General features: G+C 38.8%; 1 protein-coding gene across 2 annotated transcripts in view; it reads left to right on the top strand.

The window, feature by feature from the left end:
- The window catches only part of LOC126299280 (cytokine receptor-like), a 431253-nt gene that overhangs the window by 293427 nt on the left and 121543 nt on the right, over positions 1-16283 (top strand). For both annotated transcript variants that reach the window (XM_049991064.1, XM_049991063.1), the window contains 3 exons: positions 3636-3784; positions 3905-4062; positions 4279-4432. In XM_049991064.1, coding sequence (XP_049847021.1) covers positions 3636-3784; positions 3905-4062; positions 4279-4432 — 461 coding nt within the window. The remainder of the gene's footprint in view (positions 1-3635; positions 3785-3904; positions 4063-4278; positions 4433-16283) is intronic.

The raw sequence follows: 16283 nt of genomic DNA, 5'->3' as shown, positions 1-16283 counted from the left end.
TTAATACGGGAATTCAAAACTTAGAGGCTGTTCGTTAAAATCATAACGAATAAATAATAATATGTGCTAAAACACTATGAAACACTAGACTATGTACTCTGAAGAATAACAAAGGTATCTTTAGAAGAGCGAGAGAATCGTAGGCGCTGCACGATTGTCCGCTACGATTAACCGCAACACAGCCCTTCCTCTCTTTCTCTTGCGGAAGCGAGAGAGGGAGTGGACCTTGCTTTGTGAAGCGCGTACACAGTTAATCGCTGTTTCTGGGAAGTTACAGGAGTGTAGCATGTAGCTGACCAGCCCCTGGTGGCCTTCCAAACTCAAATCTTTCACACTGACATCGTCGAGGTCTAAAATGTCTCCAAGTTAACAGTGCGTTTTATAGGTGAAAAGTATGCCCCAAATGAAACTGTAGAAAAAATATATACCGTACTAAGAACGTTTAAATGTAAAAAATTGCGTCTTATCTGTAACTGTAATCGGCGATTGCAGCAGTTACTGGCAGTCCCAGCCCCTGGTTTGTTTACATGAATATTGGACTTAGATGGATCTGAGCACAGCTGTCATCAGTCCCCTAGAACTTAGAACTACTTAAACCTAACTAACCTAAGGACATCACACACATCCATGCCCGAGGCAGGATTCGAACCTGCGACCGTAGCGGTCTCGCTGTTCCAGACTGTAGCACCTAGAACCGCTCGGCCACACCGGCGGGCCGACTTAGATGAACAGAGTATAGTTGTCTGCTGGTACAACAACTGACAAGACCCGTAATATTATTAGTGAGCCACAGAAGACTTATTCTTGAACTCTTTTATTTATTTACACAGCGGATCGTAACAACAAAAACACTGAGAGCAGCAATAACACTGGCTGTAGGTACAAGTAAATTACATATCCTGTTCACCTTTTCTGCTTCCTTCCTCCGCCATCACATCTTCCTCCAGCCGTCCGTCGGCAGAAACTAGCAAAAATCTGAAGTTTTTGGTAAAACAGCATACCTGCTTCAATATAAAACTTACCGACTTTTGAAATCCAACAATATCATAGCGAACTAACTGCAAGAAGTGTATTGTTGGAAATGATTGAGCTGTGTAGGGGACAGCTGTGCAAACCAAGTACACTGCTGCCACATAAACCACGTTAGCGACAGACATCTGTTTGATAGTACCGGTAGTCATTTCTTAATAGCGCTATTTGACGAAATCGCGATGCTGAAAAGACTCTGTGACAATAGCATATGTTTGTAGTTGCTACATGGTGGAAAGGCTTCTTTTCTTGTGTAGAAGATAAAAGAAACGAAGGATAGGACACTCACATACATCTCCAACTTAATTCTTAAAACGTCGTTCTTTTTTTTCAGTCAGTTTTTGCACCCCTCTGTGGCTGCGTCCTTGGTGGAGGTCTATCTCACCAACACTTCACCCAAAGTTCTAGTCACGATCAAATAAATTTTTGCGATTTGCAGTCACTATATATGAATAATCACGATATATGAATATCTGGTTGTGAATCTGAGTTCTTTAGTTCAAGATTAATTCGAATCTTTGTCGAGGGAGTACGGTTCAGTCTCGATGTTTTACTGATTACAATGCTTGTCAAATCGTAATCGATAACAATTTGCGCACTGTGTCTTCATGCATACACTGGCACAGCTGCCACCAGACAGCGAAAACAATTTTGAGAATGAAACTATAATCGGTGAGCGCATTAATGGTCTCTTGACGCGCAGCTCATAGGGGACGCTGCAATGTCAATTCGGTTCGAAGTACATGGGCAGCAACTACGTAACGTTCCTGCACCTCGTCAACGTTGCAGACAGGCTCGCCTAAATCTGCTTCATGTTAAAGAATGAGTACACTTTAAAAATCAGGTCCTTTCTTTGTTTGTGAAACACTTTGCACCTTCTAGGTGTTTCCATTACGAGAAAACTCGTAGAATACCGCAGAAATCAGCCAATCGCGGTTTCGCGCATATAAAACACGATAGAATGGTCAAATCTGACGGAAGTTTTCAGAACATGGAGAACGAGAACAGACTGACCATCAACTGGCTAGGTGTGCAGCTGTCTACTGTGCATTCCAGACCCAGAGGCTATAAACACTGTCGTAGACTGTAACATCAACCCAGTCCACTCTCCAGTCTATGACTGATGAACTCTGGAATGGAGTTGAAGCAGTATGAAACTGGCAGCCAGTTGACCACAACGTTGCACTAAATTTCACACCCTGTATACCCACGCAACATTTACAAATTTCATCATATATTCTTCTTACTACAGTGTACTCGCACAATAAGTCAAGTATTCTTCCTAGGGTTGCAGTTTGATGGGCCAACAATGTACACTGAAGTGACAAAACTCACGGGATATCTCCTAATGTCATGTCAGACCTCATTTTGCCTCGTGATGTGGAATCACCTCACTGAGTCATTGGATCTCCCCTGCAGAAATACTGAGCCATGCTGCCTTTATACCCATCCGCAACTGTGGATGTGTTGTCAGTGTAGGATTTTGTGTGTGAACTAACCTCACTAATATGTCCCATAAATGCTCAATAGGATTCGTGGTAGGCAATCTGCGTGGCCACACCATTCACTTTAAAATGTCCAGAATGTTCTTCAAACCAATCGCAAACAATTGTGGTTCGGTGACATGACATTGTTGTTTGGAAACGTGAAGTCCATGAATGGCAGTAAAAAGGTTTCCAGTTAGCTGAACATAACCAGAACCCAGTCCATTCCTTATAAACACAGCCAACACCATTATGGAGCCGCCACCAGCTTGCACAGTGCCTTGTTGACAACTTGGGCCCATGTTGACAACTTGGGCCCATGGTTTCCTGGGATCTGCACCGCAGTCAAACCACACCATCAGCTCCTACCAGCTGAAATTGGGTCTCATCTGACCAGGCCACGATTTTCCAGTTGTCAAGGGTCCATCCAATATTGTCGTGAGCCTACGAGAGGTGCTGAAGGTGATGTCGTGCTGTTAGCAAAGGTCGTTTGGTGCCATAGTCCATCAGTGCCAAATTTCACCCCACTGTCATAGAGACGTTTTATTCTCACCAGCATTGATTTCTATGGTTGTTTCATGAGGTGTTGCTTGTCTGTTAACTCTGACAACTCTTTGCAAACACCGCTGCTCTCAGTCATTAAGTGTACGCCGTTGTCCACTGTGTTGTCTGTTGTGAGACATAATGCCTGAGATCTGTTATTCTCGGCACAGTCTTGACACTGTGAATCTTGGAATATTAAATTCCCTACTGATTTTTGAAATGGGACGCCCCATGCATCTAGCTCCAACTACCATTCTGCATTCAAAGTCTGTTAATTCACATCATGTGGTCATAACTGTGTCGTAAGCCATTTGACATGAACCACGAGATTACAAATGACAGCTCCCCCGATGTGCTATCCTGTTATACCTTGTGTACATGATGCTACTGCCATCTGTATGTGTGCATATTGATAATCATGGCTTTCGTTATCTCAGTGTATATTAAACCTTTTCTGCTGAGATGTTCATCACCTTCTTAAAAGTTTCTTATACTACGCAAATTTTCTACTATTAACACATTAATTTCTGACACTGACACTGATAAGAAGTAACATAATTTTTTGATGTGTTGTTTCAGTAAAGCTATTAAACCAGAATACATTGGAATGTCATATGCACATTTCAAGAAACTGACCTTCAAGAGCTACAGATTTGAAATCGTCTCGGAGAATAATATTGGCTATTCAGGGGATAAATCTGTCCTTTTTGTACCAAGTGAAAGTGAGAGTGAGTTACCAATTTTTGACATCCAGAAAGTTTACTTAGTTTTATACACTTATACTGTGTGGTATTAAGAGACTGTCTTAATTAAAAATTTATTATGTTTTACTACATACTATTTAACAGGGCCTCCTGAGCCTACTGGTGTCACAAAATATGTAACTGAGGAAGGAACTACCCACATTTCCTGGAATCCAGTTTCTGATACTATGTGGTCTAACAAGATTCAAAGTTACACTATATTTTGGTGTCAGAATCAGCATGAAGAGTCAAATCATTGTAGTGTAAGAAGAACTATGTTTTTACTGATAATCTGGAATTATTATATGTGGTTCATCATTGTTGAGATATATTTTTTATCAAAATCAGAAATAAGAAGTTCTGCCATTTCTGAAAAAAATGTTCAATGTCTGCAATACACTATAATGATAAAGAATAATATAAACTTCCTGCTCATAAAATCAAAAGAAGTGGTTTTGAGTGCATGTCTCACATTTCAGGGCCAGTTATATTGGACATACTCACATAGAAATAACTCCCAAACAGAACTGGCTTTCGTCCAGGGCAAAATTAATGACTTTGCAATATCTTCAAATTATTATTCTGGCAGTAGTGGCATGGTCTGGGTCACGTGCAATTTACAAAGCAAAGATGGTAAGTATAATTGTGCATTCTTCTATGACAATCAAACAGAGCACAACAACTATTTGCTACACATTGGCCTATTCTTGTATTTGTTCTTCTGGTTGATAGCAAATATCAAACTTATGTGAGGTGCTTAATGAAATATTTTTATTATAACACAAAGAGCATTACATTTGTAAGACCTTGTGACTGAAATTAGTGTAACTGAATTACAGATGTAGTTTCTTTTAACTGGAATAGGTCAGTAATATTTTCATAGTTAATTTTCAGGCCTTCAGCTTAGCTTTTTTTATGATATATGATTTCAGAGTGAGACAGACAGACAGCATCTTGTCTTTGATATCATAATTCATTTATTCTGATGGCAGGCAGAAAAAATAGGGAAAGGCAAGATTTCAGTGTAGGTCACAGTATGCAGCATTGTCTCTAGAACAAACTAACAGACTCTTTGGTTTTCAACTGATTAAAATACTACAAACATAGAGTTAGGCAATTCCATAGCAACCTAGGTCTTAACTACCTGCCCAACAACAATCTGATCAACAAATTTCCTTGTTATGTCACATTATATATTAAATGTCAATATATTTTATATATGTATTCTACCACATACAAGGGCTGTTTCAAAAACATGTAATAAAATTCATGACATTGCCCTTAGTGTGAAACAAAATTCAGTGTTCTTATGAACAACTTCTGGACAGTTAGGTGCACATGTTGTATAAAGTGTGGTGCAGTATAAATCTAATGAAACAGTTATGTCACCAACAAGGTCACACTTGGGTATGCTGCAACCTTAAAAATATGTAAAAGGAACACATTGGCATCTGTTAATGTTCGTAACTTCATTTTCACTAATCACCAACAGTGTCTTCAATTCAATACATGGTGTGGTGTGATGTGATATGATATGCTGTAATATGGTATGGTGTATGGAATAAAGTGGTTCATGGCACCAGTGTACTTGGCCTTCTTAAGAGACAAGCTGACTGTACTATGGGAAACTGTGTCCTTAGTAGTTTACTGCACCACCGTGTTAATGAATAATGCAGTCCTACCACACTTAAGTCAAATGTTCTCTGGTTTGAGGATAACGGTAGTGGATTGGACATTGAGGCCCATTATATGGGCTTGCATGGACTTGAGGTTCAATTCAGTGACCCCCTTTTTTTTAAGGACATGATAAATGTAAGGTCTAAATAATTTTCTTTTATGCCATCAAACATCTGATACAACATATCCTTGATGCCTGTGTAGCTGATTAACAGGACCCACATATGAAGTGGGTTTGTCACTCATGTTGAAGCATTATCACATATCTGTTGTTGCTCATGGTATACTATTTGAGCATTTATTGCGATGTGTCCACAGTATATCATGCAATGCTGTAATATGTAACAGAAACAATACATTGTAGGACATGTGTTTTCAGGAATACTTTGTGTTGTTGTGTTCATATGTATAGCCCCAACACTTAATGCAAATAATTAGAAATTCACTGTATACTTCACATGAGAGTTTCTTAGATCGGCTTCATATTCATGCAGTCTGGATGCAAAGAGATCTGAAGTTCTAAGTTGAGACAGCTAAACACACATGTGTGTTATGAAAAAATCCTGATTTAATTGCCAGCTGTTGAAGAATAGGGAACACCGTATCAATAGTGACCTGGATAAACTATGTGCAGCATCCTCACATACATGTGAGTAATTGGGATACACAAGACACAATGTTCACAACAAGAGGAGGAAAAGGTAGATTAGCTGAAAAGATAACTGAAAATATAGGAGGAGGGGGGTGGGGGTCACAATCATTGGTGGCAGTATTCCTGCGATTACAGGTGAGTGAGGTAATTCTTTTTTTTTAGATTAAATATCTCATTAGGACAGACTACTTTAAAAGAGGTCTGTATAAATGAAGTGTTGCACAAAAAACAAACATGTTTGAATAAGATTATCATAGTGTATTAGAATTTTATGGTGACTAAGAAACAAAGTTAATGATTAGGAACTTCTTACGTAACCTAATATGGCAATAGAAAACTGATGTGTTATATTTGTCTGACCATCACATAAATGCAGGAATCCATATACAGGGTCGTCCATTGATCGTGACCGGGCCAAATATTTCACGAAATAAGCGTCAAACGAAAAAACTACAAAGAACGAAACTTGTCTAGCTTGAAGGGGAAAATCAAATGGCGCAATGCTTGGCCCGCTAGATGGCGCTGTCGTAGGTCAAACGGATATCAACTGCGTTATTTTAAAATAGGAACCCCCATCTTTTATTACATTTTCGTGTAGTACGTAAAGAAATATGAATGTTTTAGTTGGACTACTTTTTTGCTTTGTGATTGGCGCTGTAATAGTCCCAAACATATGGCTCACAATTGTAGACGAACAGTTGGCAACAGATAGGTTCTTTTAAATTAAAATACTTAACGTAGGTACGTTTGAACATTTTATTTCGCTTGTTCCAATGTGATACATGTAGGGGAAGGTGGGGCAAGGTGGGGAAGTTAACTTTAAACCCTTACAAAAGGGACAAAAATAAACAAATTCAAGTAAGTTTGATTATCATTTGTTTACTTGAATTACAATAGATGCAAAGAAACCTGCAAACTTGTTACATTTAGTTAGAAATATCTCGATTTGAAACATAAACTACCAATTCCCTGTCTTGCCCCATATGCGGGATAAGATGGGGAACTAGCATGAATTCATCTCTAAAGCTTAAATACGGACTGGAATAACGAATTCATGTGACGATAAGGTTTCGAAACATGGTTCTGCGAATTGTAGAATCAGGTAATACGTTTTATTTACGCCTCTTACTTTCACATAGTACACAAGTGTGGACAGCCTCGTCATCATCACTTTCTATCCCTGCACAAGTTTTGTAGGCCCAGCGTCCGCAGCTAATACACCGTATCCAGCCTCCTTCACAGAAGTCATAGCAGTATAAACATTCTTAACTCTCTTCCTTCTTGTCATTCGACCTAAGTTTATTATCCCTTGAGCATGAAGGGGTGGTTAAGACGTCAGTAACGTTCGTCACTTTCTCGTTGTCATTATGTCCTTTTGGTAGTATCCCAGGTTTATTAAACGTCTTTGAGAAGAGTTTCCGTTTACATGCAGCACATTTGGAGACTCCTTTTCATTTAATTTCTTCAGATAGTTCACTCCTATAAGGAGATTTGGTTAAAACAGTGGGTTTTCCACGCCTGTTAGATGGTTTCATTTTGGTTTTTTTTATCCACCTTTGGAGTAGCTGACACCATTTCAGGGCTGGTAATCTGAAAGTTTGACGAAACAGAGGCTTGATCGTTAGTTGTTAACTGTTCAGGTGTTTTACGTTTTGACAACATCTCTGTTATTTGGTCTTCCGTTTCTGTAACTTCACATGTGTGAGCCTGATGGATGTCTGTAGTTGTCAGGGAAGGTAATCACTTTCTTGAAACACATTTCTGTTTACATGCCAAATGCCTGTTTTCCGAAATCCGTTCACTGCTGTAGACATTGTAGCTGAATGAACGAAGGCTTCGCCGAATAAACTTGCGATATGATGCGGCGTAACAACTCTTTCAGGATGTGTGCAAAGCCGCGATCTTACTTCATCTTCGTAAAATTTACTGAAAGGTTTCATAAATGCCATGTCCAATGGTTGAAGACGGTGTGAGCAGTGTGGCGGCAAACACAGCAAGACAACCACATTTTCGTGGGCCATATCTATCAGTTCTAAATTCTTGGTGTGTGTTTTGTGGCCATCCAATATGAGAAGTACTGGTATTTCCTTTGACGCTCCAGTAAATGCAATAAACTTCTTAAACCAAGTTAAAAACAGTTCTTTCACCATCCAACCAGTTTCTTGGACTTCTGCCCAGGCACCAGGGGGCAGGCCAGTCTCAAATGCTTGTTGCATTCGTTTTTGAGGATAAATTAACATAGGTGGTACATAGCACCCCGACGCTGAAACAGCGATTTTTGCAAATCACAGTCTGGCCTCTTTCTGCTGAAGTAACTGCTCCCACCTGTCTGCACCCTTTCAAAGCAACCACCTTTATGTGACCTTTTGGAATGACTGTTAAGCCAGTCTCATCGCAATTGAAAATTCTGTCTCCCATAAACTAGAATGTGTCTAATTGACTTTCTAAAAGATCGAAAAACCGATCTACAACAACTCGATTAAACCACATTGCTCGTGCGATTGATGTGGCCTCTGGTTTTCGTATTGTTAAGGTAAGATTTCGTGCAAGAAACCCATTTAACCAATCTCTTTCAGCAGATTTGGCTGAAGTATTAAATGGATGTTTGATGTTGTTTCGTTCAGCTAGCTGAAAAGCAAGTTTACAAAGTTCTGTAACTGTTAGGCCAAAATTCTGTCCTTCCATCTGTGTTAAGTAGTCTTTATGTTCTGCCTCTTGTTCTGGGGTAAACACACTAGTGATTGGTCCTAACCTTTTCACAACTGTGTAGCCAGGATTAGCACGTTTATTTGCCTCATGTCGTTCAATCGTTGTCTGTGGCACGTTGAACTATCGAGCAGCCCTGAAGGAACCCATATGACCTTCTATAACAGCATTTACAGCGCCTTCCATTGACTCCAGTGACCAATCTTGCCTAGACGTTTGTCGCCGATACTTGCGAACCATCTGACATAAAACACGTGGAACATACTATTGAGTCACATCATTCCTGGTAATCTATATTATATAGTAAATACCATATTTCCAATAGTCAGTCGTTAAAGTGTAGCAAGAATACTGACTTTGCACGTTTTGTGTATTTTTATTCACCATATAGCCTAAGGCATACTTTATAATTAATTAAGAAACGTTGGAATAACGAATACTATTCTAGTTACAATTGTATTCAACGTATAATGTACATGTTCAAAACCCCCAGCGAAGTAACATATGAGACGACAAGAACGTAATGGTTGCACAAATACTAGGGGCAAGATGGGGAGCTTCCCCGTCTTGCCCCGTGCCATGCTGTCAGGTGATGTTACGCCTACATGAACACTATTTAGTGAATATTGACTACTGACACAGCAGTTTACTGTTAATAAGACGTACTATTCAGTGCTATACATACAGTTTGGGCAAATGTTCACGAAAAAAATGTTTTAGGGCCTCGAAAGGTGTAAAACATTGCAAATAAGTATAACAATTGTACCTACCTTGCGAAGTTCACAGAAACCACCGCGAAACTAAGGTTCAGCAATGACAACACACTGGGACCTGCGTATTGATGATGTTGACGTAGCTATCCACAGATGGCAGCACTCTAACTGTAGCTTATAGCCCTTCCCCGTCTTACCCCACCTCCCCGTTTTGCCGCGCCTTCCCCTACCTTTGTGACTTATCATTTCTGAGAACGCATGCTGTTACAGCGTGATTACCTGTAAATACCACATTAATGCAATAAATGCTCAAAATGCTGTCCGTCAGCCTCAGTGCATTTGCCAATACGGGTAACGACATTCCTCTCAACAGCGAGTAGTTCGCCTTCCGTAATGTTGCGCTGAACCGCCGACCCTGTCGCAGCAACTCAGCAACGATGTCTGCAGCAGGGGAAAGAAAGGCAATCTGCAAACCAACAGGCTTCACAACAGCCTAACCGTATACCCAATATCGACAGTCCGACGCAGATCAAATTATAAGTTCTTTTCCCAGTTACTTGAAAAATCCATAAAGAAAAACATTAAGCTGTAGCAGATTCAACCTAGAACATAAGGACCGACGCAGCAAAATTCACCAATCACTGTTGAAGAAAAGTTTTATCGTAAAAAAAAAATTTTTTTTTGACAGTTCAACAAAGTCACAGAGTTTCTATATGTTCGTTGTGCGATTTTACATTCCTTGATGTCCGAGCCAGAATAAATTTAAATTCTCCTAATTTTTCCTTAAACAATTAATTAATGTCACTAAAGAATCAATCTTGTTCTCATTTAACTAAATATTCCACTTTAAAACCGATCGTCTTCACCACAATCGCCGATAAAGTTTTAAAACAGAAATTAATACACTTCACAGTATCGATTATTTTACGTGTCGACTCCTCATTAATAAAGCTGTAAACTAGTTACTTATTGAAGATTGTCCACATTCCTGATAATTTCTGCCAGAACCTCTTCAAGAAGCCTGAAATTTAATAAAATTTGCAAATTGCACACATAAGTAATATTTACGATGTATGTCGTAACAACAGAGTCAACTGACTGTTTTAACTTGCCACTCAAAGTTTATTTAACAGTTGATAACCAATTGACATCCAATTACAAACTTTATCCTTCCACATTCAACATTGAACTCCTTTTCATTTTATAAAAAAAAACATAAAACATATTTTAATAATGGTCAGCATGCTGTTTCAACGATTCTTCCAGCCGCCGGCCGTCGACTACCATGCAATAGTGGTTAGCTCTCGTCGTCCGCCGCGTCTGGAGTCCCCACTGGATCATCCTGCTGTCACGCTCGACATGAAAAAAAGGAAACAAAATCTTTTTAAATAACAAGTCTCCACTTAACATTAGGCGTCGCTCAAGCGCTAGAGAAACGCGATTAGACATTTGAAACACCACAATGTTCGCAAATGCATTGACAATGCGCTGACGCATGTTGTCAGCCGGTGGATCACGATAGCAAATATCCTTCAACTTTCCCCACAAAAAGAAAGCCGGGGACGTCAGATCCGGTGAACGTGCGGACCATGGTATGGCGCTTCGACGACCAATCCACCTGTCATGAAATATGCTATTCAATACCGCTTCAACCGCCCGTGAGCTATGTGCCGGACATCCATCATGTTGGAAGTACATGGCCATTCTGTCATGCATTGAAACATCTTGTAGTAACATCGGTAGAAAATTACAACATAGGAAATCAGCATACATTGCACGATTTAGAGTGCTATCGATAAAATGGGGGCCAATAATTCTTCCTCCAATAATGCCGCACTATACATTAACCCGCCAAAGTCGCTGATGTTCCACTTGTCGCAGCCATCGTGGATTTTCCGTTGCCCAATAGTGCATATTATGCCGGTTTACGTCACCGCTGTTGGTGAATGACGCTTCGTCGCAAAATACAACGCGTGCAACAAATTTGTCATAGTTCCGTAATTTCTCTTGTGCCCAGTGGCAGAACTGTATACGACGTTCAAAGTCGTCGCCATGCAATTCCTGGTGCACAAAAATATGGTACGGGTGCAATCGATTCTCGCGCAATTTGTCTGCTACTGATGTGCGCGGATTAGGCGCGACAGCAGCTAAAACACCTACTTGGGTATCATCATTTGTTGCAGGTCATGGCTAACGTTCCACATGTAGCTGAACACTTCTTGTTTCCTTAAATAACGTAACTATCCAGGGAACGGTCTGGACACTTGGATGATGTCGTCCAACATACCGAGCAACATACATAGCACACGCCCGTTGGGCATTTTGATCACAATAGCCATACATCAAGACGATATCGACCTTTTCCGCAATTGGTAAACGGTCCATTTTAACACTGGTAATATATCACGAAGCAAATACCCTCCGCACTGGAGGAATGTTACGTGATACCACGTACTTACATGTTTGCAACTATTACAGCGCCATCTATCACAAAGTGAAAAAAGTGTTTCAACTAAACCATTCATATTTCTTTATGTACTACACGAATATGTAATAAAAATGATGGGTTCCTATTTTAAAAACGCAGTTGAAATCCGTTTGACGTATGGCAGCGCTATCTAGCGGGCCAACCATGGAGCCATCTGGTTTCCCCCTTCAAGCTAGACGAGTTTCGTTCTTTGTAGTTTTTTCGTTTGATGCTTATTTCGTGAGATATTGGGCCCGGTCACTATCAACGGACCACCCTGTATAAAACAGAGAAGCCTATATTAAATGAGCAGCGTATATCTGTAGCAAAAAATATGTGGAAAGTAGTTGTCATGTAGGCCTATGTCTGAAATAATACCAAGCTCACACGTAGTGAACTAGTGGTTTTGTGGTTTTGTGGCTACTACCCCCTTTGGCAGTAATCAAAAGTCATTGATACTGTTGCCACCAGGTGGTTGCTGTTATGGCTCACCAGTTTTGTGCCTCTGCTACCATGGTGACTGGCCACCTTGGAGAGACGCCACTGCAAATCTGCTGTGCAGGATGTTCGCGAAGACATCCTCCAGCTGCACCAGGCTTCACTAGTGCTGTCTATTTATGTGGCTACTGCTAGTTGCAAAGTCCTTTTAGTCTTCACTCAGAATACTGTGCACAGACCTTTCTCTATATACAGTACAAAAACTAGTTAGTTAGTTACGTGTTCCATTGATCAATAGCATGGGAAAACCGTTATGATGTGGAACGTGTCAAATGCACAAGAAATGTGCACAGGAAACAAGGTCTTTTTGTTTACGTTATAGTGTTATACCTAAATATTTCTATTATCTATCCCATTCCCTTAAATGGCACAAAATGCATATATTATATTTACAGATCTATTTACTCATATTCAAGAATTCATCTATGGTATAGAAGGAGTTGTCAAGGGGGTATGATTTCAATTTGTTTTTGAAACTGTTACTGCTGTCTCTCAGACATTTTATTTCATCTGGTAATTTATCCAAAAGTTTTATAGCAGTATATTTTACCCGTTTCTGTGCCAAAGATTTTTAAGTAAAGGACAGTTTAGGCCTTTCTTTTTTCTGGTATTGTAATCATGAATGTCGCTGTTGATTTTAAACTGGTCCATGTTGTTGAGTAAAAATTTCATTACTGAGTAAATGTACTGTGAAGCAGTTGTAAGAATTCATAACCTTTTAAACAGATGCCTACAAAATGTGCGACTACGAACCCCACAGATTATTCTAAATACTTTCTTTTGAGCAGTGAATGCCTTTTGCCTAAGTGTTGAGGTGCCCCAGAATATTATTCCGTATGACATCAGAGAGTGGAAGTATGCAAAGTATGTTAGCTTACTAATTTCTACAGCCTCAAAATTGGAAATCATTCTGATTGCAAAAGTTTCTGAACCTAGTCGCTTTAGGAGATCAAAAATATGAGTTTTCCAATTAAGTTTCTCACCTACATGTACACCCAAAGACTTAGTATGCTTTACCCTGGCTACTGCCTTCTTTTGATATGATTATTGAAGGAATTATACTTTTTGCAGCAGAAAATTGAATGTACTGTGTTTTTCAAAGTTCAGAGCAAGCCCATTCACTGAAAACCAATCAATAACTTTTCCAAAGATCTTATTTGCATCATTTTCTATCGGACTTTCTTTTACTGGATTAATAATTATGCTTATATCATCAGCAAACAGAGTCAGTTCAGCATCTTGTTTCACATAAGAAGGGAGGTCATTCACATATATCAAGAACACCTTGTGGAACAGCTAATGTAATTTCAAACCAGTTAGATGAAGTGGCAAACTCCTTTCAATCACTTGAAGGATATAAAGAGAACTTTTGCTTCCTGTTCTGTAGATATGACTTAAACCACTCATATGCTGTTCCATTTATACCATAGAAATTGTAATTTCTCTAACATAATGTCACAGTTCTCCCAATCAAATGCTTTGGATAAGTCACAAAATATTCCTACTGGTGACATTTTAATATTTAAAGACTCTATTATGTGGACAGTAAAATTGTATATTGCTGTCTCAGCAGAACAGCATTTCTGAAATCCGAACTGTGATTTACTAAGTATCCCATTACTGTTGAGATGGCTAACCACTCTTGAGTACATGACTTTCTCAAAGATTTTTGAAAATGCTGTAAGCAAGGATACTGGCTGGTAATTATTGACATCTGAGTTTCCCCCTTTTTGTAGAGAGGCCTGACAATGGCATATTTTAACCTGTCTGGAAAAATACCCTGAGTCAGTGATGCATTACATATGTGACTCAAAACATCAGCTGTAATTGCTCCACATTGTTTTAATAACTTGTTAGAGATGTCATCTACTCCAACAGAACATTTATTTTTTAAAGATTTAATAATTTTCCTCATTTCACAACAGGTTGTTAGATGAAACTTAATCTTACTAAAATTTTTCAAAACTGACTCTTCCATGTATTGCCTGGCTTCTACGTTTGAACTATTCCCACCAATTTTTTCTCCTACACTTAAGAAGTGATCATTAAATACATTGGCTACCTGTGCACTGTTGGTTAAGGTGGTCTCATTATCTTTAACAGTAATACTACCTACACCACTGGTTATTTTTCCAGTCTCCCTTCTAGCAACATTCCATATTGATTTGATTTTATTGCTGGAGTTATTAATTTCTTTTCTAACATACATATTTCTTGATTTCCTTACAACTTTTATCAGTATGTTACAATAAATTTTATAGTGGAAAACTAATTCTGGATCTTTACTAGTTCTTGCTGTCTCATACAGTTTTCTTGTTATTTCTGAAGACACTTTAATATCTGCAGTATTCTGAGGTTTCTTTGAAAAGTTTGTGGTGCTACATTTAGTAATTTTATTTGGAAAACAGTGTTCAAAAAGTGTTGCTGTTATTGTGGATTATTCTTGTGGCTAGTTCTTTTGGACTGTGTACAATGCCTGAGACACTTGTGTTGAACTCCAACTGTAAAATATATCAGTTGACTTACAGGACATTATCATTTATGTTGTGAGAGCAACATAATAATGATGATATTGGTCAGGCCAGGCATTACACTGTGTGAAGGCAGACCCAGAGAAGCATCAGCTACCATTGGGCTTGTCCATAGAGGTCATTTTTCAACCATTCTTTAACCAGCAGTCGGAAGGACAGAAGTGCCAAGAGGCCTTCTAAGATGCATATGAGAAATGTTGTAAATAATACATCTCTTTTTCCAACTAACTGCTTAGTACACAGTATCAATACTAGGAATAAGAACAATATACATAAAGATTTAAAATCACTTACTCTTGCCCAGAAACGAGTCCAGAATTCAGCAATGCATATTTTCAACATGTTACCAGCAACTATTAAGAGTTTAGTTTCAGATAAGGCACAATTTAAACATGATTTAAAAGAATTTTTGGTGGCCAACTCCTTCTATTCCATCCATGAATTTCTCAACAAGTGCAGTAGACTATTTTCATGAAAATTTATTATACTTTAATTTTTGATATTACTTGGTTGTAACAGCCAAGTAACTACCTACTGTGTGAATGATGAATGTACGGAAAGCAGATGTAAGTCTGAAATCTGTAAATAGTGGAAGTTTAATTTTAAATTTTGTACATAATTCGACTGTTCTTAACTGAGGATCATTGAAATGAATAATTTACTTCACTTTTTGACAATACTTGGTTGTAATAGCCAAGTAACTAGCTACTGTGTGAATTATGGATTTAATGAAAGCAGATGTAAGTATTAAACCTGTAAATATTAAAAGTTTAATTTTAATTCATGTACATAATTTTACTGTTTATTGACTGAGGATCATTAAAATTAATGAAACTCAAGTTTTTCTAATTACAGTTTCGTAATTAGTGTATCTGACATGTTCCACACCCAGGAGGGTCCCCTCTTTTGTGGGTCAATGGAATGAATAATTAATCTAAGCTAATCTAATCTAAATGATTCCATTTGGATTTCAGTTTGTTTAAGATAAAGAACCTGAAACTGTTGAATCACCCTCTTCTCTTTTTGTATTGGATTCCACCCCAGACATATCAGCATCTTTGCAAGCTTGACCACCTCACTGAACTGGTCCAGCTCAGTTTTGATGAAACGTGTGCTTTGTTAAGTGCCCATTTTCATTGGCATTATCACGTTATATAGTCACGAGTGCCATTTTATCAATATCAAAAACAGCCCAACCAGTCATACCACACGTAGACATGAACTACAGTGTCTCAGCAGA

Source organism: Schistocerca gregaria, chromosome X (genome assembly GCF_023897955.1).
Source record: "Schistocerca gregaria isolate iqSchGreg1 chromosome X, iqSchGreg1.2, whole genome shotgun sequence".
NCBI lineage: Eukaryota > Metazoa > Arthropoda > Insecta > Orthoptera > Acrididae > Schistocerca > Schistocerca gregaria.
This window is presented reverse-complemented; position numbering and strand designations above follow the sequence as displayed.